The 24,175-nt window shown below is 46.3% G+C and overlaps 1 protein-coding gene across 1 annotated transcript in view; it reads left to right on the top strand.

The window, feature by feature from the left end:
* The window catches only part of OLFM2 (olfactomedin 2), a 183,133-nt gene that overhangs the window by 87,121 nt on the left and 71,837 nt on the right, over window positions 1-24,175 (top strand). The window contains exon 2 of the mRNA XM_084832262.1: window positions 277-426. Coding sequence (XP_084688388.1) covers window positions 277-426 — 150 coding nt within the window. The remainder of the gene's footprint in view (window positions 1-276; window positions 427-24,175) is intronic.

Here is a 24,175-nt window from a genome sequence, read left to right as displayed (position 1 = left end):
CACCATTTTGGGGCAGGAGGGTGAGATATAAAGTAAGTAAGTAAATAATAAAATATCTCCATAGTGGGGAAGGGTAGAGATCCCCAGCCCTTTCCTTGCTTGGGAGACACTGCACCTAAATAAATCTGACACTGGTTTAAATGTATAGTGCAGATACAACAGTCTTCTCAGGGTTTGGTTTGGTTCTGTTTTGGGTCAGTTTGTACGTCTGGGGATTGGGCGCAATGACCCTTGAGCGTTTCATTCAGTGCAGTGCACTCTCTTTCTCCTCTGCAGACTCTCTTCCAGAGCCCCGATGAAGGTTGGCAGGTCTACACCTCGGCTCAGGCCCCCGACGGCAAATGTCTGTGCACAGCTGTCATCCCTGTCCAGGGCACCTGCTCACGGGACTTGCGCAGCCGGCAACTACGGCAGCTGATGGAAAAAGTAAGGGATGTGTTCCTGATCTGGGGGTGGGGCGGCTCGAAAGGGTTGGAAACCTCCCGGTGTGCTGGGGGGTGCCAGCAAATGCTGCAGGGGTTGTGTCCTTTTTGGATTGGAAGGGAGTTGACAAGGCACCCCTGTTCCTTCGCTGCTTCCTACTCTGTTAACAATTTACTCGCTTCATTGAGCTGATGGGGTAATTGTGGGTGAGCTCCTCCAGGCTCAAATGGGATTTAGATCAGATGTAACTAAGCCATGTCCCCCTAAACTGGGGAATAGTTTGGCTCAATCCAATCTGAATTGACTCACACCCCTGATTGGGAATGCGGACGGGATCCAAGCCTGCTGGCTGAGAAATGAGTCTCATGAGTGGTGACACATTCCTCCAAGGCGCTCAGAGCGGCTCCCCATTTTTTCCTAAAAAAGAATTCTGCGGGATTGAGGGAGGCTCAAGACTGACTTGACTATGGTCTCCCAGTGAGCTTTATGGTTGAGTGGAGATTTCAACCTGGATCTCCCTGGTCCTAGTTGGTCATTCTAGCCACTACACTGCACTGGCTTTCCCCTATGTTATGCTGTTGCTCATACCTCTGCTCCCTGGCTGTGTCTTCACCATGTCTACGCTGCACTGGCTTTCCCCTACGTTATGCTGTTGCTCACATCTCTTCTCCCTGGCTGTGTTATCTCAACAGCCTGGCTGTGTCTTCTTTGCCACCTGATATGGGCATACTAGCTGCTAATGTTCTCCCCTGTTCTCTTAGGCTTTGCAAGATCCCTCTGTCCCACAAGAAAATAACTTGGTCCCCCATTGCTCTGGGAGCTCTGTTGCCACCATTCCCCAGATCAGGGTCCCCAACTTTGTTTTGGACTTGGCACATTTGGGAATTTGAGACACTGCTGTGAGCACCACCACAAAATGGCTCCCAAAGTCGATGTGGCTAGTCAAAAGACAAGTAAATCCCCCATGTAACTGAGTAGAAGCAGAGGAACTCCAAAGCCAATGCACATACTTGCCCCACAGAAGCAGAACAAAATACCCATTTAAGGTTGCAGTCTTATGCAACCATAAATGGGTATGGAACTCAATAAGAATTACTTCTGAGTACACCTACATAGGATTGCTCTTTATCCTACACACACACACACACACACACACACCCCTTTCTCCAGCTCCAGAGTAAAGGAAAATGCCTCCAGCCCCAAAAGGAAAGTAAAAGTTTTCACAACCTCTACCCCGGGCTCACCACACCATTTCCCTCTGGATGCTCCTATGTTCTCCTCTGCCATCAGAGCCCCTGCCTGGGAGGGGGTGCTCTGTGTGTATGTGAATGAGAGAAGGGGCTGGGAAGGGAGAGAAAAGAATAGGATCTGAGAGGAGCAAGAAACAGAGATAAAGGGGGTGAGGGAGAGAAAGAGCAATGCTAGGGCCTGGGAAGGAGGGGGAAATAGTGAGAGAAAAAGCAAGGCTAGGAGAAGGGAGAAACAGCAAGGTAAAGAGGCAGCTGGAAAGAGAAATAGCAAAGCTGGAGACTGAGGGTGAGGTAGAAATAGCAAGTGGTGAAGGGAAGAGAAACAGTGAGGTGAGAGGCTGAGAGAGAGAGAGAGAGAGAGAGAGAGAGTGTCAGTGTGGTCAGCTTGTTACCTGGAACCGGGGGTGATGGTGCCACCCTGGTCTTCATCTCACGCAGCAAAATGTCTTTGGTCAGCCCTCCCTCCAGACAGCTTTTTAGTTAATTTCAGTTATCTGATTCCGTAACAGAGCTTGCAGTCTTGTATTTGCCAGATATGGAGCGGGATCCTTCACTGTATACCTCTAGAGACCAGGTTAAGACTTTCCCCTTTCAGCAGGCATTTCGTATTCTATCTGTTGCTCTGGTTAGTAGCTTTACTGCTGGTTCATTAATATTTTTAATATTGTTTTCAAATGCTTTGTTTTTCAATTGTTGTATTTATGGTTTTGGTTGTTGTATTGTTGTTTGGGGATTTTAATGATTGTAAATCGCCCTGACAACATCTGCCAGTGGGTGATATATACATTTAATACGTAAAACTAACCAACCAACCAATCAATCAATAGCATCTGTTTCAGGGCTGACCTTCCTATTGCTGAAACATTCAAAAGAACAGAAAATAATTCATTCAGCTGGTTAGTACTAACCTTCATTTAGGTGAGAAGCCTGTACCCCCCAACGAACCCTTTTAATTGCTGCATTTCCTCACGCACACACATCCAGCCCTTTGCTCTGCTATATTTAATTGGAAGGCAGAGGCTTTGATCCTTCCATGTGCTGTGCTTTTTCTCCCAAAAACAGTTCTGCCTCTTAGGATGCAAGGGAGAACTCAAGGAAGCTTCCTCTGTCTTACCTTCTTCCACTTAATGAGATGCAAATGGAGTCTTTATTGCTCCACACGGAGCGACTGCATGGCAGGATGAGCAGTAAATCCCCCTCCTCGAGATTAATTGTGTTAAAATCTTATTACAAAGAGAAGACGGCTTCTCATTGACTTCGCACGTGCAAATAAAGTATTTATTAGCCAAATAAGGATCCCAACGATTTACAGTTGCAATTACCATAGGCTCCTCCACAAGGGAATTTGGAGGCAGGAAGAGTCTGCCAAGCTCTGCTTTCACGTTGCTTTGAAAGCTTCGAAATAGGGCAACATGTGGCCTATATGATACATTTACATGCAAGCTCTTGGGAATGCCTGTGTGTATGTGTGTGTTTAAACTATGTTTCTAGTTCTCATTGTTTCTAGCTAAGAGGGGGTTTGAGATCGCACCAGTACTAGGGTGGCCATTTAAGAATCACCCCCAAAAGAGGACATGCATCACCAAAAAAGTCAACCGAAGAGGACACTGATTTGCATGAATCCTGCAAATGCTGATGTATATGTATAGAGGCAAATTTAGAAATAATTCTTATAATTTAAGTAGAAATACAGTCCATCTTGCTCTAGTGTGGAAGTCTGTGACCAGATAACCTGTGTGCCTTGCTCAATTTGCTGTCCAGGTGCTGCAGATGGGCAACTTCAAGGCCCAAGCTCTCCCAGGGATGCCATAAAAACATTGATTGATATGTTTTGCAAATAACATGTCCTGCATTCTGTTTCTAGACATTATTTGGAGGGGTGGGCCCTGTGGCCAAGTGTCCTATTTTAGAGAGGACAGTCCTCTTTTATGGAGAAAAACCCTCTATTTGAAGGGCTGCCAGAGGATTGCCCTTTATTTTCAAGGTGTCCTCTGTGTGAAGGCCAAGTCTGGTATAAAGAACCATCAGAAGGAAGAGCTGGGTCTTGAAGTCGCCCATCAAGAATTAGCACCTCGTTATTGGTCTAGTTTTGTTGAAGTTTATGTATAGTACTTGAAATCTTAGAATTCTACCCCTCTTAGAACACACACACACACACACACACACACACACACTTCATATGTATACATTAAAATTGATATATTCAAATCTATGTAGCCACATTTTTCTTGTTTTATCTTATTTTTTTTTTAGTTTCTGTTGTTGAAATTTTATAATAAAAAGTAAGTTAAAAACAAAAAAGAGTTGGCACCTGGATGGCAGACTGAACACACAGGTTACCTGGTCACAGCCTTCCACACTATGGTGGGATGTACTGTATTTCTACTTAAATTGTAATAATTCTTTCTAAATTTGCATCTATATGTATCATTTAACAAATTCAAATCTGTGCCTTCTTTTGTCCTCTTTTTTGGGGGCGGGGGGGATTCACAGGCGGCTGCCCTAGCAGGCAGGGGCAGAGTAAGGTTGCTGCCTTCAACAGCTGCACATCCCTCATCTTTTCTCATTCTGCCCTAAATAAAAGCATATAAAAATTGCATGATCTGCATGGTGAAAGCAATCAAAGCTGTTGTCAGTCATAGCATAAAACCCAAGTTATTTCCTCCATTGGAAAACAAGGCAAAACACACACACACCCCACCACCACCATACCATTAAAAAAAAAAAAAATCACTGTGAAAAACTAATATATTGGAAGTATCATATTTCAATAAATAGGAATGCATGAATTTTAATGGATTTGGGGGGTAATACATAAGAATATGTCTTTTTAAAAACCTGATTGTTTCCAAGATTTGTTGTATTATATTACATATTAATATAACTATATATAGCATTATATAATATAAGCTTGATCTACTATGCATCTCCTCTGCATGCCATTCTATCATTGCTTTCCTGCTTGCGTTTACCCTTGTATGAAATAGCCTTCTGCTAGCCTTCTCTCTCTCTCTCTCTCTCTCTCTCTCATTGCACATAGCTACTACTTCCGTCCTGTTAGCAGCATTATTGCCTTTCTCCTGTATTTGTCGTTTGCTTCTTTGGGGCCATTCCAATGGCAAAAGGACGTTGTAAGCGCACAGGCACGAGCACAGCATATGGTTATTGCCTTGCAGCTCAGGCTGGGTTAACATGGCTAAAAATGCCAGACAGGGAGAAGCTGGCCAGCTGAGCACTCAGAGTATTTGCTCTCTGAGCTCAATGAAGCCAGGGCAGTGGTAGAGCGGTTGCAGCCAACTCACAATAAATACTGAAGCAAATGTCAGTTGGCGGCTTCTCCTGCATTTGCTCTGTGTCTCCCTAATGGGGCTGAGAAGGGAAAGCAGCTCACTTTCTCAGCAGAGGTTTGACTTTATAGCCCGCATTTGCAGGTCGGCACATGAGACAAATCGCACGGCTCTATCTGCTGCTAAGGGCGAGTCTGCACTCAAATCACTACTGATCATCACTGGGACTACAAAGTGCGACGGCTGAGATAGTGATGATTTCACAGCTCTAATCTGAGTGATGCCCTGTTCCCTATGCATTTTTAAGTATAAAAAAACAAAATGAAGACAAACCTGTTTGGGAAAATATATGTGCCATGAAACGAAATCAGTTATATACCCCAATAACTGTCAGTGGCTTCCTCCAAAGAAGCCCAAAGATTATAGGTTGGGGGTGATGTAAATGAGACAGAGAAGAGTGTGAGCTGGGGAAAGTGTGTATATGTGTGTGTGTGTGTGTGTGTGTGTGCATATATATATATATATATATATATATATATATATGATCATTCATAAGAGATTTTCAATTTTCTCTACCCACCCCAACAAAGAAAAAATCCCAGCACTTTTTTTTTGGGGGGGGGGGAGCTTCACATCCCTAGCTTCACCCATTACTGCTGAGCAATGCATCCTGGCCCAACCACATGTCTGATTTTTGACTTGGCATCCCAAGGAGATCAGAAGAGGCCCCACCTGGTGACTTCACCAAACCCCTCCCTTGCTTCCTGCCCCATCCACTCTTATTCCCTAACACCTCAGAACATCCAAAGAATCTCCATGTTGCAAAGAAAGAAGTGCGTCACACAAGGTACTTGCAGAACAAACCTCTCCAGTTGCTTCAAGTGGGTATGGGTTGTGTCAGGAATGCCCCTGTAGTCTTCTGAGCCCTCCAATAGCCAGAATGAACAGTCAGACAAAAGGGCTGCTTTCCAAAGCTTTATTTCCATTCAACCTAATGAGGCTTACAGATGCTAACTGCCTGAGACTCAGAGGAAATACAAAGCAACAGCCTACCAGGGGTTTCTAAAGGTTAGGATGTCAGTTGGTCTCCATTTGGAGAAAAGCATGGCAACTCTCTGAATTTAAGGAGTAGGAGGGGAAATTCTCCCCCTTTCCCATGGGGCCCCGGGGCGCAGCTACTGACGTCGAGCCAAACAGGCTGAGCGCCTTAGCTCAGCTCCCACAATCTCTCGCTTGAGCCTGCGCCTCGCATCTAAAAGCTCAAGTTGCCCGCCCTTTCCATGCCAGGGTCAGTATCGCTCCCAGGAATGTGAGCGGGGGGGGGGGCTCCTGCTCCAGCTGCACCTCTGAAACCTGAGGGGGTTCCTCTCCCATGGACTCTATCTCCTCCTCAGAATTAGAGCTACTTTGGGACTTTATGGGCTCAGATCCAACCCTGACAGGTTGAACCGTATGTGTGTGTTCCTTTCTTCCAGCCTTCTAATGTCTGTTCCTTGTCCCATGTAATCTAGGTTGTTGTCGGCCTTTGTGGGTAACAAAGGGTTATGGGGTCCTAAGCAAGGCTGTTTCCACTTCTGCCTGAACAGCCGATAGCATCCTGGCCTAGCTCAGCTTAGATGGAGCAGCAAGGCTATTCTGGGTCAGAAATAAAGGGATAAGTGATCCTCCCCACTCCCCCCTCCACCCCATCACAAATGTTTTCTTTGCTACTGCTGCTTAGAAGGATTTGACATTTAATTAACTGCTCTAGCAGGGAGGTTGTTGCTGAGGCAGGAAAGAGAGCTGTGGGCAGCTGTGCATACTAGAGAGAATTCTCTGGATGCTGAGGGATCAGGAAAGGGAGTAATGGCACCCTAGAGATGAAAGGATTAATGGCTCCTCCCAGTAGGGTGAAAAATTGGACTTCCTACCCACCTTACCTGCTGCGATTGGCAGATAGAGTTGGAGTCAGCCAGGAGAAGGGCAGCAGATGACATCTCTGTCCAAGAAAGGAACACAATTTCAGTAAGCAAGACGTCTAGGCAAGAGTTTTCATTTTGTCTGGTCTGCACCTTTTTTAATTAGAAAGGGTGAAGAAAGGCCAGCAAAGGTCAAGGGCAGAAGGGAAAACACAGAAGTGACTCAAAATCACAGAAGTGCCTGTTCATTTTGTGCCAGCCCACCCAGCATTTCAAAGATGAACTCCTTCCTAACACACAGGATGGTATACATCCAAACTATTCCACACACAAAAAGTACCTTGGACTAATTAACTGCATCCATCTCCAAGTGCATTACAAGCTTTCAGCACAAGAAAAGCCACAAATGAAACTCATAAATAAAAGCTCATACATGAACGTATTGATAAACAATCAAAATGTAATAAATGCCGCCACCAAGTAAAATTAAGACTGTCTTACTTGCGCTAGTCAAAAACTCCTTGTCCCTACACATTTACATGAGTCTAAAATTATAGCTAGATTAGATTACATACATATATATATATATATATATATATAGAGAGAGAGAGAGAGAGAGAGAGAGTGCAAGAGAGGTGAAAACATTTTCCATCTCAAAAAACCAAAATCTAGAATACTATATGCTTCACTCCCCAGGGACTAATCTCCATTTTTACAAAGAAGGAAAAATCCAAACCACTATCACGATCACAATAAGGGGAAAACTCACATCTTCCCAGTTGTAGTCCAATGCCTTAAAAACTATAAAACACTGGATTGCATGAAGCTGATTTGTAGGCATTGGATATATAGTATGTGCCAGTATTGCTTAGTGGCAAGGGACTTGTAAGAACAAGCAATACCAATAACAAAGTGAACCGAGAACATTTGTTCTGGGATCTGCCAAGTCAATCTCAAGACCTGATCCTCAGGAGACCAGGCAACTGTAGGTGTAGGGAATGTTGAATCCAGGATAGCCATGTGTCCCATTTTACAGAGGACGGTTTTCTGTTTGAAGGGCTGCCAGAGGACCATTCCCCATTTGAAGGGCTGTCCTGTCCAATTCTGGTTTAAAGATCAAGAATCCATCAGAACAGGTGCTCATCAACAGTTAGCATCTGAAAAGCAGATTGAACAGGCAGACATTGGGGTCACGTGGCCGCTGTCTGGGAGTGAAGGGAAAGATCAATGTGTTTGTGAGAGGATTCTTATATCCCAAAGCCCCTTTAATGATTTTGATCCTGTTTTCATACATTTTTATTGATCCAGCAAGAATTGCGTTTAACATGGAGGGACAAGGAAAAAATGGGAGAAAGTGACCTCAAAATAGTCAAATTTCTAAGGCTCTTATGTGCCACACCTCTCCCGCCCTCCCTCCCTTTACAAGAAACATCGGATTTGCCTTAAATATACCTATTTTTTTCCTCTAAATTGCCTTTTAAAACCTTTTATGGCTCACAAAGCCCTGGACACGGCACATTGGTTTTATCCTGGCTTTTATAGCTGGTTTTAATGCTTGTTGTAATCTCAACCTGATTTTTAATGTGTTGAACCAGGCGCATGCCACTGTGTGTTCAGAAGCTGAGACAGAGGCTGCTGAAACTCCAGTGGTAAGACAAACAGAAGTTCTTTGAAGGTGTTAGGGTGGCCATGTGTCCTCTTTTACAGAGGAAAGGGGCCTCTTTTTGAAGGTGTCCTCTATTTGAAGTGCTGTCTGGTCCAATTCTGGTTCCAGAACCAGAACCATAAGAAGTGTTGCCCACCCACATTTAGCACCTGGGCAGCAGACTGAACAGCCAGGCACACAGGTCAGCTGGTCACAGTCTTCCACACTATGGTGTATTCCTATTTAAATTATATTATTAACGTCTAAATTTGCATCTATACATATCGATGTGCACTGCAAATTTTATGCAAATCAGTGTCCCCTCTTGTCCTCTTTTTTGGTGATGCGTAAGTGGCGTGTGCATGTAGCTGGGGTGTGCCTGTAGCTGTCTGGTATGCTTGATGGCTACAGAGAATGGTGGAGCTCAGACATGGCTGGATGTTGCCTCCGGTATGATTTTTGGGGGCCACCCAATGCCAGCATGCCCAGACCCGGTACCCTCCATCTGTTTTCAACTCCAATCAGCCCCAGCCAGCCTACCCAGTGGTCAGGAATTCTGGGAGCTGTGGTCCAAAGCATCCAGCAGGCACCAGGTTGGGCTAGCACAGCAGTAGAGTTTTAATACGGAACCTGACCAGCCCTCTTCTGTGTCATTGGTCATAAGGTAGGAAAGGTGTGTACGTACGTGTTTCTAAGGTATACATGGTGGTGTGCAAAGAACAATTAAAATGGAATAGGTATCCACCATGCAACAAGGTTTAAGAACCCTTCCTCCTGAGTGGAAATCCAGTCCAACTCAAACAGCCCCATTTAAGCTGGCATTGGCCACACAGCCTCTGTGTTGAATATCAACCATTTCACTTCCTTTCTTCATTTCAGCAGGATAGTTTAGGGGGTGGGAGTCATTTTGTTGCTGCCACCGTTAAATAATAGGGAGTCAGAAATCCTTGCCAGTCTACTTCAAATCTCCCAGAGATCTACCAGTAGATCCCAATCTCAGAAAAAGCAGTTCCTCCTGAGTGAGAGAGGAGGGAGATAAATGCCTCTTGTTAAACTGCTTACTTGTGTACTTCTGCCCTTTAGTGCAGGGTTGTTGTTTCCCCACAAACTGCCAGCAGTGTGTGTGTGTGTGTGTGTGTGCACGCGCGCGTATGATCTAGATCAGGACTCTAGTGGGGGGCGGGTGTAGGGAGGCTATAATCCATTGCCCCCATCTGTGGTCCCAATCTGGATCAGGGCCCTCCACATCAGCAATTTGTATTGCAGAAAGAAAGAAAAAGTCCCATGCATTTCAATGGTAGTGCAAAATGCAGTGTTGGGGGGTGGGGGAGCATTCAGGATCACAGTGGGGAGAGGAGACAAAAGGTTAAAGCCCCCCATGCTAAAGTCCTGATCCGGCTCACACACACCGTGCACTGGCAATTCGTGTGTGTGTGTGTGGGGGGGTGAACAGCAGTGAAGGGCAGAACTAAGCAGTTACGGTCATACATAGTTTGGCCCTAAGAAGGCACTTGCCGCCCATAGATTTGTTAAATGCTTAGATTAAAAATGATTGACAGTGTCTTTTAAAAGCCGCTGCCTAATGAATAAGATTCTCAATGAACTGATCAAAGGATAGTTAAGTGGGGACATGACAGAGGTGTATAAAAGTATACACGATGTGGAGAAAGTGGATAGGAGCATGTTTTTCTCCCTCTCTGATAGCTCTGGAACCTGGGGTGATTCAGTGAAGCTGAATGGTGGGAGACTGAGGACCATTCAAAGGAAATACTACTTCAAACAGTGCATAAGCTATGGAATATGCTACGTCCGGGATCAGAGGTACTATGCCTCGAAATACATGGTTGCTGAGGAGCGTGAGCGGTAGGCTGCTCTTGCACTCACATTCTGTTCTGAGCTTCCCACAGGCAGCTGGTTGGCCACTGTGGGATCCTGGACTAAACCGGCCTTTGGTCTGATCCAGCAGGGCTCTTCTTATGTATATTATACAAAGTGGTTTCTAGACTGTCGACATTTATCGCACAATACACCTGCTAGTCTTCAGTGTGCCACATGACTTTCTCGTTGTGCTGTTAGGCAACAGTTCAATGCATAGGGGGGTAGCCAGGTGTCCTCTTGTACAGAGGACTGTCCTCTATTTGAAGGGCTGTCCTGTTCAATTCCAGTTTAAAGATAATGAACCATAAGAACTGTTGCCCATCTGCAGTTAGCACCTGGACAGCAGGCTAACAGCAAACAGCTTCCATAAGCCATTGAATCCCTGGCCCTGATTGAAGCTGAGTCAGAAGTTGCTTTCACTTGTCATCTGAAGGAAGGAGCGAAGGGGCGAGGCAGGCTTCTCTGGAGATGGCATTCCAGAGTCCCGGCATTGCTACAGAAGAGTAACCCCATACTTGATCCCTAGCCATCCCACGTCTGACAATGCACTGGAGCCTCTACCTCAGCCCATTGGAGTAGGCAGTCCTTTAGGCATCCTAGAACCAGACTGTTTAGACCAGTGGTAGGCAACCTCATGCTCTCTAGAACATTTGAACTTCAACTCCCATAATTCTTGACTGTCAGCCTGGCTGGGGCTTATGGCTTATTGTAGTCCAGGGAGGTTGCTTACCCCGATTTAAAGTTCAGCGCCAGTACTTTGAATTGTGCCTGGATATCAATTGGAAGCCAGTGAAGTCCTTTTTAACGCTGGTGTAATGGTCCCAGCTTATAGCACCAAGTCCTGGTGAACAACCTAGCTGCTTTGTTCTAGACCAGCTGTATTTCTCCAAACACCTCTCAAAAGTAGTCTGGACACCACAGGTAAGTTGTCTGGAAGTTATCAAGGCACGGATGACTGTGGCAAGATTTTCCTTCTCCAGGAGAGGGTGCAGCTGGCACACCGACCAAATAATCCATTTCATTGTAATCAAATGCAAAAACAACAATAAATCACAATATAGCAGGATTCCAATAAGTCATAATGCAGCACGATGTCTCCTAGGTGTCGTACATTATTTCACCTAATTGTCAGAAATGTCATATCTGATTAAAAGTTCTGTCTGTAGCTAAGTTCTCAGTGAATAACAAACCCATTCCACTTCCCCATAAATGCATTTCTTGTTTCTCTTCCTTCTCTCAATCGGCATGTGTTAGTTTCATCATAAAAAACGGTGTTCCACACTCTCTGCATCTAGTTCTCCCTTGAAAGATCTGCTGTTTTCCATACACTCTCTCTGTTGAATGTCAATACCGGAGACATTCTGCTTTTCTCAGTCATTTTTCCCCCTTACCTTTGCTCCCTTTCAGTGGCATGATCCTCTCCCCCTTTGATTTGTTTGCTCCTAGCTTACATCCAGCCTTTTTCTCTCACCCCTACACGCCACAGTGAAATAATGACAAAATATTCTTTTCAGTCATCTTGTGAATGCAAATGCTTTGTTTATAAAGTAGCCTGAAGGAAAAGAGGGAAAATGGCCAAGAGGAAGGTGGCCGATGAGGTAGGGAATATGTTTATAAATAGTTTTCTACCTCTTTTACCCTTAAAGGCAGCCTAAAATTAATTCTAAATAAATAAATAAATAAATAAATAAATAAATAAATAAATAAAAGATTTTAATTTGATCTGTAGAATTATTTGGGAGGGTTTGGGGGAGCTCTTTCAAGCCTATCATATGTGCTAGAAATTTGTATCCTTTCCCTCCACTTTAACGCTGTGATTCACTGAATGCTAAATTCTGAAACATGTCCCAAATGCTCTAGAACTGTGGAAAACATATAGTTGTAAGCTAAAGGATTAGTTTATGTTTAACCTAGGGCAGAGGTGGTAGGGGCAGGTGGCGGGGGGAATGAAAAAAGAATATTGTTTGTGCTGTTTAAGAGGCTGTCAGAAAGAGAAGGAGAAGCTGTTGCTGATCCTAGCTATTGAGCTCCAGTAGGGTTGTCCAGATTTTGTTAAATTGGTTCCGTCTCTTTCAGGGATGGTCGGGAAGCTTTTGTTCAATCATCTGCTCATTGATGGAATCAGATTTTTTTGTACGAGAATTTTGTTCATTTGCAGGTGTGCACTTGCACAAGCACACACTTGTGCAAATCCCCGCAAATGAAAAACAGTGGGCACAGGTGGCACGGGTGGAGGAGAGGAAGCGGATGTCCTGTTGTGTGAGCAGAGGTTTTCTCATGTGACATTGTCCCTGATCGTTGCATTCAATTGCGGGTGACCAGAATTCTGTGGCTAGAGAGGTGCGCAAATGGCCTCCCAAAATTATTTGCCCTATTCGTGGGGAGGGAAACTGGGAAGAGAAATTCTCTAACAATTTTTCACAGCTAGGGCTCACCGTTGCGAGAGCTTATAGCACAGCTTCTCTCTTTCTTCCTAAGGGTAATCGGGTTATTGTGATGCCGCTGCAAGTGGCAACAGCATCAATTGGGTTTGCATTGTGGCACCCATTTTGCATCCTCCACAATGAAGGTGTGATGGGTTATGTCCAGCTCCAGGGAAGAGGCGGAGGTAGTGCTGTGCTGAAATCTGTCCTCGAATTTCCTGAAAGTTGTCTTCCCCAATGAAAGAGGCTTCCATTTTTCTGCCTCATCCTCAGGATATTTTATAATTTATTTTGAATTTAATTTGGCCGTATTTTTGAGTGTACCTAATCACTGTGAGGCAGCTGAGAGTGCAGTGTGCGTGTTTTCTTTCTGTTACACATCTCTCCATTGCTCTGCAGCCTCCCAAGCTGCCTGTGCTTCCTGATCTGGAAAAGCTCTATGGGAGGAGTTACCTCACGATGTCTTCCCCTGGGCTTAAATGAAGTGCAGGAAGCTGAAGTGTACAATAAAGACACACACATTCCTCATCCACTTCATAAGTAAGATAAAGACAGAACCCTGAACCCAACCCATGAGAATTCTCCAAAATGTCCTCATTTGAATTTTCCCCGGAAAGCAATTTCTTTTCCATCAAATTGAATGAGAATAGTAAACACACATACACACACACACACATACACACACACAATTTTTTTGGACACAGCACTACCTATGGCATAGATGCCATAAATAGCACAGTGTGTGTGTGGGGGGGTAGACATTTGTGAAGACAAGCATGCCTGGCTATGCCACAACATCAGGCTTATGCACCCACTATGATCTGGTTCAACAGCAAAACCACACCAAATCACATGTACTCAAAATGTACACAAAAGCAGTACTTTGTTGTACTGTGGCCCTGACTTGTGGCACGTTCGCCAGAAAGGCTGGCATTAGCTGATCCGTCCAGCATATGCATTGCTCTTCTTGATGGTGACAGCCTTACGCAAAGCCTTTTCTAAAAAGAAAAGAAAAGAGAAAAGATCTGACACTGAAAATTGCCCATTGGTCAGGGACTGGATTCCAGTGGTGGGTGGGGGTGAAGGCTAAAGAGATGGGGCCAAAAATACAGAAAAAAATACCAACTTAGTTTAGTTTGAAGCTCTGACTGCCAGGAACTAAGCCCTAGGAGAGGCATTTCAACCTTTTAGAATGGAAAAAAAAACTGCACAAAAGCTGGGAAACCATCAAATGATTAGTAGTTAGGGGAAAGGGGTGGGGCCAGAGGAAGGGGGCATGGCCATCTGGTGAACTCCAGAGGGTCAGATTTGGCCCCTGATCCTGAGGTTCTGTACTCCTAATTTAACTAGAGATACCAGGGATTGAACCTGGGACTTTCTGCATGTAACACATGTGTTCTACCACCAAGCTACTTGTTTATATACATCTTTGTGCTCTGCTTTTCAACCAACAAAGTTCCCACAGTGGCTTACAGAAGATGAAAACATTCAAAAACACAACAGAGTCATACAACAATGCATAACAACAAAATAACACAGAGCCAAGCAGATAGAATTGCAGAGCAGGAACTCCTTGAAAACTAACTCTAAAAGGGCCGGGTAAAAGAAAAGTTCTTCACCTGGTACCGAGCAGAAGGCAAAAGAGGGCTAGGGTGCCAAGTCAATCTCCCCAGGAAAGGAGTTCCAAAGATGAGGTGCCAATACTGAGAAGGCCCTGTCTTCGGTCAGCACCCACCTTACATCCTATGCAGGTTCATGCTGGAAGAGATGGTTCTTTAAGCAGCTAGCCCCTTTCCATACCTGCTGCTGCTGCATAGTGGGATTGTTGAGGGATATTCTGTACAATATCCTCTGCCCCTCAGGTACACACACACGCACCTTTCACTGGAAGGGTGGGCAGTTGATCAGGCCCAAGCAAAAGGCAGCCACATGAAGTAGGACAACATGTCCCCCCCCACCGCCTTTCTGTGTGGCCCCCATTGCTTGCTGCTGCCTGATTTGCAGGGGGGTAGCCCCCACCCATCAGTTTGCCTTCTACGTTCAGTAGCATGGCAGCAAAACATAGGCCCTCGCTTTTTGCCATTCGGAAACAAATTGCTATTTTCTTTCCCGCTCCTGCCACCATGCAGCCAAATTTCAGCAGCAATTCCAGCATCACGGTGGCAGGGGCGTGGCCCCTGTAGGTTCAGAAGGGGGAGTGAAATTGCCCCCAGGACACTCAGACCTTGCCCACCCCTGCAGTAGGGTGTTACCCAGCCCTGAATAAATCTGTTCAGATGGCAGCTGCCCTCTGCTTAGGGAAAGTCATGCAGGCCGTTCTTAGCGGAAACTGGTGACAAAAGCCTTGTGCATCCCGATGCTGCAGGATAACACAGCTATAAATCTTCCCTTGAGCACCAGCAGGGCTGAGGTGACAGTGGAGTCACTGCCTGACCTTGACTGGGATTGAAATATCTGGAAGGGAAGAAAGAAGGGCAGGGAGCCGCCTTCTCCGTAGATCTGTAAACCAGGAGGCTCAGCCGGAGCAATCACTGATTCGAGGAAACATACAGATGGTTCAGTCAGGGCTTGTTTGCACCATCAGGGGTCTATTAAATGTTGTTGATGTCCTTGACATCTCGGTCCTCATCCCTTGTTTGCATGCACAGCAAATCCCCCAGGGATGGCCCAGGCCGTTTGGGTGCACAAGGCAGGAAATACAGAAGATGTGTCCTAGGAGTATCCGGGGGGGGGGGGTCAAGTTTGCCAAGCTTTTGGCGGCTCAGGCCCCCAGACTCCGGCTCTCTTGTCCGCAAGCTGGCCCACCTCGACCTGTTTCAAGCCGGGCCAGCTTGCAGACTTCCACCACAAGCTGGCCCATTGCGCAGACTTCCACCACTGCCGCCACCGGCCATTGTAAGCAAGTGCCTCCTCCCTGCCAAGACCTTGTGCGCAGTGGTCGGTGGCGGGCAATTGTTGTGCTGGTTGTGAGCAAGGGTCTTCTTCCCTTGCTGAGCCTTGGCAGGGAGTAGGGGGTCTGGCGTGCATCAGCCGGTGGCGGGCTGGGCGTCCATGAGTTCCAGGGGGGAGGCTGTGGCTCGGTTCGTGGACCCAAGCCGAGATGGGGCTCCAGGGAAATCCGTCAAGCCCCAAGAGGGCTGGATGTCCCCATGCCAGACATTCCTAATGTTTCCCCGCCCCGACCACAATTTGGCATGCCTCTGTTTCTCCACCAAATTGACAGTGTGCCTACATTAGGGGTGGGGAACCTCAGGCCTGGGGGCCAAATCCAGCCCTCTGGAGTTCCCCCAGACGGCCACACACCCTCCCACTGGCTCCAACGTTTGGTGGTTTCTCAGCTTCTGTGCAGTTTTTCCTCCATTCTAAATGGTTGAAATGCCTCCCCTAAAGCTTAGTGATGCGGTAAGAGCCTTCCCCTACAATATGTTGTATTTTTTGTGTTTTTTGTCCCCCCGCCTTTTACCTTTAGCCCCACCCCCTTTGCCTTTGGCACTGCCCACCACTGGAATGTGCCCCCCAAGAGCTTCTTTGAAATTGAATTCAGCCTTTGAGCTGAAGTGATTTCCCCACCCTGGCCTAAATCCACACGCTGTAGGGACAGTGGCACAGTTAACGTCATTTGTTTACATTGCGTTCCCTTTCCGTCACTTCAGAGTCACTTTCATAACACAAAATCCTTGCATTTCCTATAAAAGAATGAAAGCACATGCGGGAGAGCAAAGTTAAATTTAATGACAACCTGCCACCCTATAATAACGTTGCCCCAAATGGGCTGCTTAAGGCAGCAGCTTTGTTCTACCTCATGAAGAGGGGGAGGGGAGCCCTGGAATTTTGGATGTGCTCGGGCAGCAGATCATCAGAACTACCAGCAAATTCTTAGGGAGCGGGAACTCTTTAGTTAGCTTCTGTGGGCTTCCGTTGGTATAACAGGAACTGCCAGGGCTCAAATCATACTGTCACATTCTGGAAGGATCCGAGGGCTTTCTCCAGAGAGCTGAACTGGGGCTTCTAACTGAAAAAGCTGTCTGGAGAAGTACAACAGGTGCAGACAGTAAGAAATAGGCGGAAGAGGGAGTGAAGAAAGCATAACACGGAGTGGGGAGAGTGTAGGGTGGCCACGTTGGCAGGGCCAAAGAAGAAGAGAGACTGCATGCATATTTGGAAATAATTACTTCACTCTAAATAGACATACAGTACTTCTCCCCATAGTGGGAAGACTGTGACCACTAGATGACCTGTGTGCCTGCTGCTCCATCTGCTATACAGATGGGAAGTGTCGATGGGCAACTTCAAGGCTTCTCCCTACCCTCCTTTATCGTCTTTGTTTTTAATCTGGAGAGCCCTTCAAAGAGAGGACTGTCCCCTGGCAACCGTTCAGAGAGAGGACTATCATCTCTAAAACAGGACACATGGCCTCCCATTCTAACAATTGCTTGGAGAGGTACAGCAGGCACAGAGAGGGGGGCTGGGGGAGGGGAGAAAGAAGAGGAAGAGGCAGTGCCAGGGAAAGGCTTGCAGTGTCAAGGGAGTACACAGGGATGCTGGAGAAATGCGAGATGGACCAAAATGAGCTCAGATTTCTAAGAATCCAAACTGCGGAAACCGCTGCAGGCAGACCAACCTCCTCAGGCTGTGTGGAGTCTGTGGACTTTTGGATCTCCCCCCCCCCCGCCAAAAAAAATGTACACAAACTTTTCCAAAGTGTTGCATTGTCTCACAAGGAACAAAGGTCCAGCCCTGCTCTTGAAAGTTCCACCTGGGGTTGATGACCTGATTGACACATCCCCTCTGTCCTCCAAAGTCCTGCTCTGTAATATTCAGCTATAATGGAGCCTACTGTGGTTATTGAGTAGGGATGGACTTGCTCTCTCTGCATGTGGTGATCCCAGTATGGTTACTTGACATGTTCTTGGATTGCACTCTGGCATTCCAAAAGTTTGAATACAGGAAGCAGGCCTTTTCTTCTGCCATTGATGTTGTCTTGAAGGTCGCTTCCCAAGCGCAAATACTATTACTTGATGTTTATATTGTGTGCGTGTGCTTTAATGGCTGTTTCCCTGACTGCATCACAGGAGGGGATCCACAGGCAGTGCCTGTTCGAAGCTTTTGTGGACCCTTGGGCAAGACACGCTCAATGGGGCTCTTGTCTGTGGGCCCCTGTTGAGACTGGGGCCCTTGTCACATGCCTGATCATGCCTGCCCTTGCTGCCGGCCCTGTCCACTGGCAAGGTGTACTTCCTGTCTTTCTTACTTGGCTTTTTGAGCACAGGCATGCAGACATGCAGCACATACACAAAGAAAAGGTTGGGGATTGGAAACTGATTAAACTTTTATTATAACATGCTGCAAAATGCTTCTAAAACAGCTCCCTTCAGAGGCCACATCCAAGGCTATAAAGTACCAGCAAGGGCAATGTTAATAAATAAATAACCATTTAAAAGAACACGGCTTGCAGTCTCGTCTGTTTAAGGCCTCTGAAATAAAATAACTTTACTGCCTGTGCTGAATGGAACTGAAGAGGGAAATTGCCTGGTTTGGGTAAAAGTAGGTGCACTTGAGTGATGCAGGGCGGGGGGGGGATAAAGCAAATAACAGCTGGAATGATTTGAGAGAAAGTGGTTATTTTGAGGCTATATGTGCTGAGGGAAGCCTGTTCTCAGTGGCATTTACATAATTGTCCTAAATATGCTCAGCAACCCCAGTGCAGCAGGGGGTGGGGGGTGGGCTGGCAACCAAGAAGAGGGTATAATAGAATAATGGATGTTAAGGTCACCAGGGCTGCAGAGTAGCCAAGATCCAAATAGGAAGCCAAGAAACCAAGAATTGACTCAAAAACAAGATGTTCAGAGAGGACTAAGAAGGCAAAGGAGAGGAGGGTCATTATGGCTAGAGTTGCTGAGATGCAGGAGACCATGTCCAACCCCCTGCATTGAGCAGGCGGTTGGACTCGATGGTCTCATAGGCCCCTTCCAACCCCACTATTCTATGGTTCTATGTGCAGTCATGGGATGCTCTTCTTTTCCCAAGTGATAGTAAGGGCACAATTCTATGCATATTTAGATGGGAAAAAAACTCCTACAACTCCCTGCATTCCCCAGCCAGCCATGCTTGAAACTCAACTACAAAGCTATGTGCTGGTTGGGGAACTCTGCTCCTAGTGGCTGGAGATATCACTGCAGGCTTCAACCACACAGACATATTGAAATCAATTTAAATGAATTAGGGCACAATCCTATGGACTGTGTCATGGTGCTGCTCAGAAGCTCCCAAACTCAGAGGCTTCCAAGATTCCTATGCCCTGCCAGGCTGAAGCCATCAGAATGGGAGGGTGGAGGCGATCTTTGCCTCCTTGTCCTCTGATCTTTCCTTTTTTTGCTAGATGAGCTTTTCAGCCTGTCTAGCTAGAGTGCTTCATTTCATTTCATTCATTTCATTTATTATATTTCTATACTGCCCCATAGGTGAAGCTCTCTGGGTGGTCCAGGGGGGTGGGGTGGGGAAGGAGGCTGAAGGATAAATCGTATCCTGGCCTCTCCGATCTCCTCTCCTCCCACTGGAATGGCCCCTTCGAAGATCATGCCTCAATTAGAAAAAAAAAAACATTGCAGAGAAGCCCCGATTTGGTGAGGATAACGCCTTAATTAAAAAACAACAACATCCAGAGTGGGGAATAGGAGGGGGTAAAACTTAATCTCATTTGAAGAGATGCAACAACCCCCTGCTCAGTGCAGGTAGCCTGATTCCCAGGCGGTCTCTCATCCAAGCACTGACTGGGACCGACCCTGCTTAGCTTCCAAGATCAGACAAGTACACGCACATCCAGCCCTTTGCTTGTTGCTGTGGAAACAGGGGCTGCTGAGGAAGCTATGCGATCGGTAGCCGGAAGAAGACATGGATCCATCAAGAGCTGTGATTGGACAGGAGGGAAATACAAACACCGCTGCATATGGACAGGCGGGGGAGGGGACTACGACTGGATATGGTAGCAAAGGCAGAAAATCAGAGCACATTAAGGGGAAATACCGGGATATTAGGGTATTGAAAGCAGGAGCACAGAAGTGGGAAATTCCGGTTCCAGTTTGAGGTGGCTACTGCGTAGTGTGAAAGGCGGGCGGTGAAACCTCATTGGAAGTGAAAAAAGGTGGTAAATGTAGATCCAGCCTCGGTTTCACAATTGTGGCACTATGACACTGACAGGCGGGCAGACAGACATCCTCTTTTATTATTACAGATTATATTTATATCCTGCATTTCTTCCATCATGGAACTCAAGGTGGTGTATATGGGCAGTCACCCATCTTGGCACTGACCAGAGCTACACCTGCTTAGCAGCAGTGAGGTATCTGTATAGCATGCCTTCTGACCATGCCCTGGGACCTAGAACATGTCACTTAGGAGCTTGGTCAATGCAGGCTAGACAACAACAAAGAGATTTCCAGTGCAATCTTATACTTCTATAAGCCCTAGTGTGTTCAAGATGGCAGCTTAAGTTGAATGCGCATTCTAGCCGATATGGATTTTATATTCCACATTTATATGGATGAGGCCAGTACAAAACAAAACCCAAACAACTGAACCATAGTTTATGAACACAGAATCCTGCAGGAGCACTGGGGGAGGGCAGGGGGAGAAAGTAATAACAGCGTGCAAATGCAATCTATGCAGTGCAAGTTGACAGTACATCAAACACAACAGAGGTAACCTACTATACAGACATGGGGCCTCTTGTGAATACCCAAAATAGAGAACATGCATCACCAAAAAGGAGGACTCCTACTTGCATGAAATGTGCACATGCTAATTTGTATGTATAGATGCAAATGTACAAATAATTATTATAATTTAAATAGGAATACAGTACATAGCACCATAGTGTGGAATACTGGGATCAGGTGAGCTGTATGCCTTGCTCAGTTTGCTGTCCAGGTGTTGTTAATGGGTAACTTCAAGGCCCAGCTCTTCCTTCTGGTGGTTATTTATCTTTAAACCAGGGTTGGACTGGGCAGCCCTTCAAATGGAGGATGACTTCAGAGTAGAGGGCAGCCCTCTGGAAGCCCTTCAAATAGAGTGCTGTCCTCTGTAAAAGAGGACACCTGGCCACCCTACCAATATGATAGATGACCCATGCCTGCCAATAAGAAATCAAGCTGGGGTGTGCCATGTCTTGGTTATAATAGAACTAATTTCATTATAACAGTTTTTTATATACTCACAGATCCATATTTGTATATGACAATATGCATATTTTGTAACAGGAGAACAGTGGTGCCTGCAATACATGCATCTGTATGGATTGTGTTTTTAATAGTTATTGTAAACTGCCCTTGAAATTTTGAACTGGAGGGAGGTATAAAATCGTTTTTAATAAAATAAATAAACATTGGAAATCTGTTGCTAGACCCATGCATCACACCAGGACTGCATGATGTGGAATTGATCCATGCCAGTGTTGGACTCATCCAGAAACATAGAAGATTGACATGGATCATCTCTACATGATGCAGGAGGAGGATGTGAGGACAGCCTCTCCACATTACAATTACAGCAGGGGGAACTCCTCCTACACAGAGACTGTTTTGACAGTCTCTGCTTGAAGCCTGTCCTATTTGGGCAGCTGTGGAACTTGAGTTCAGATCAGTTCCCACTACCATATAATTCACATGACAGTAATTTCAGTTAGATGCTTCAGTAATGCAGACCAGCTGAACTTTTCACTAGCGATTAAGGATGAGAGTGCCCCAGAACCAAATTAGGAGTGGATTCATACAGTCACTTGAGAAGGGCAGAACCTGAGTGACTGTGCTTGTGATGTCCATCGCAAAACTGTTATCTGGGTGGTTTTCAGCTAGCACAGAGCAGGGCTGGCCCTTCTGTGAGCTAAGGTGAGCTTTTGGGCTCAGGCGGATAGGGAGAGGCAGAAGATCACTCCTTTACCCACCCACTGCTGGCATTGGCCACCTTCAGGGCTGTGGCCATCCAGCCCGCTGCTGCCACCTAATGCAGGCCCCTCCCCTCCCCAATGCCATTGGCTGTCTGCCTGCCCCAGCAAGAATGTCGGGCAGGTGTGCCTGCTGACTGCAGGGTGCAACTCCTAGGAGTGCCACCTCTGCTTTGCCACCTTTGCCATTGTAGCGAAGCACCCAGCGGCACTCCTATGGGGTCTCCAGGGCCTTCTGATCTGGTTCCCCCATGCCTTCCTTGCAAGGTAGTTTGGTACACCATGAAGTGGAAGCAGAGCAGCTGGTTGGGCCTTAGGCAGCAGAATGTCTCTTGGGCCAGCCCTGGAATATATATATACAGTCAGGGCCAGAAATATTGGAACAAGGATAACTGTTTTGGCAGATGGCCCCTGTACACCACCACATTGAAGTTGAAAGGAAACACACCCAGATGGGAGCGAAGTCAGGGCTTCCAGCTGTCATTCAAGGGGTTTGACAAAAGTGGGGCACTACCCATTCAGGAAGGACAGCCAGTGGCATACACCCCACCCTCATCGTTGGTGGCTCATAAGTAATGGAACAAACCAACATCATTTCAAACTTAAGGATCGCCTTGAATACCTGGATGAAAATCCTTTGCAGTCAATGACTGCCTGAAGTCTGGAACCCATGGACACGACCAAGTGCTGAGTTTCCTCCCTTGAGATGCTTTGCCAGGCCTTGACTGCAGCTGCCTTCAGCTGCTGCTTGTTTGTGGGTCTTTCTGCCCTCAGTCTTGTCTTCAGTAAGTGAAAAGCATGCTCTGTTGGGTTGAGATCAGGTGACTGACTTGGCCATTGAAGAACATCCCACTTCTTTGCCTGGAGAAACTCTTGGGTAGCTTTTGCTGTATGTTTTGGGTCATTATCCATCTGCAATATGAAGCGGCATCCTATCAGTTTGGCAGCATTCGGCTGAATCTGAGCAGAAAGTATAGCCCTAGACACTTCAGAATTCATCCTGCTGCTTTTATCAGCAGTCAGGTCATCAGTAAACACCAGTGACCCAGTTCCATTGGCAGCCATACATGCCTATGCCATAACACTGCCTCCACCATGTTTGACAGATGATGTGGTATGCTTTGGATCATGAGCTGTTCCTTTCCTTCTCCATACTTTTCTCTTCCCATCATTCTGATACAAGTTAATCTTGGTTTCATCAGTCCAAAGAATCTTATTCCAGAACTGGACAGGCTTTTTTAAGTGTTTGCTGGCAAAGGCTAATCTGGCCTGTCTGTTCTTGAGTGTTACCAGTGGTTTGCACCTTGTTGTGAAGCCTCTGTATTTACATTCATAATGCCATCTCTTGACTGTAGATGTTGACAATGACATGCCTACCTCCGCAAGAACATTCTTGACCTGGCTAGATGTTGTGAAAGGGTTCCTCTTCACCATGAGCAGAATTCTGCGGTCATCCACTTTAGTTGTCTTCCATGGTCTGCCAGGCCTTTTGCTGTTGCTGAGCTCTTGCCAGTTAATTCCTTTTTTTTCAGGATGCTCCAAACTGTTGTATTGGCCACTCCCACTGTTTTTGCTATCTCTCTGATGGGTTTATTTTGTTTCCTCAGCCTAATGATGGCCTCCTTCACTCGCATGGACACCTCTTTGGACCTCATGTTGGGAGTTCCAGTGAACAGCTACCAAATGCAAATGTAACCCTCAGAACCACCTCCAGGCCTTTTATCTGCTTGATTGGTCATGGGGTGCCCAGGAAACAGGCTACACCTGGCCATGCAGCTGCTTGTCAGCCATTCATTCCATTACTTATGAGCCCCCAATGATGGGTGTGTGTGCATGCTACTGGCTGTCCTTCCTGAATGGTTAGTGCCCCACTTTTGTCCAACCCCTTGAATGACAACTGAAAGTCCTCACTTCACTCCCATTTGGGTGTGTTTCCTTTCAACTTCAATGTGGTGGTATACAGAGGCCAACTGCCAAAACAGTTATCCTTGTTCCAATATTTCTGGCCCTGACTGTATATATCCATGCTGAGTGTATGCTGAGGAAATCAGAAAAAGCTCAGCATGGGCTACCCAGTGGATCTACAGTCATGAGGGACCACCAGATGGAGAGGAGCCATAGCTCAGTGGTAGAGGCCCTGCTTTGCATGCAGAAGGTCCCAGGTTCAATCCCCAGCATCTCCAAGTAGGGCCAGGAAAGGAGCCTTACTTGAAACCCCGGAGAGCCTCTGCCAGTCAGTGTTGGCAATAGTGGGCTAGATGGATTGTTGGCCTGACTGAGGATAAGGCAGCTTCCTATGTTCCTATGAGCACCTCACCATGAGGACAACAAGTTCTGTGAGCACAACATTGATTCGGAAGCTGCCCAAGTGGCTGTATGAAGTGTCCCTGCATTTTCTGAACTTTCCAATAAATCTCTGTTGGAATTGAAGAT

The sequence above is a fragment of the Heloderma suspectum genome, chromosome 2 (genome assembly GCF_057233095.1).
Source record: "Heloderma suspectum isolate Gila_16-S chromosome 2, 16-S_ref, whole genome shotgun sequence".
Classification (NCBI taxonomy): Eukaryota; Metazoa; Chordata; class Lepidosauria; order Squamata; family Helodermatidae; genus Heloderma; species Heloderma suspectum.
The sequence above is the reverse complement of the archived record's forward strand: the minus strand, read 5'-3'. Positions and strand labels throughout refer to the sequence as shown.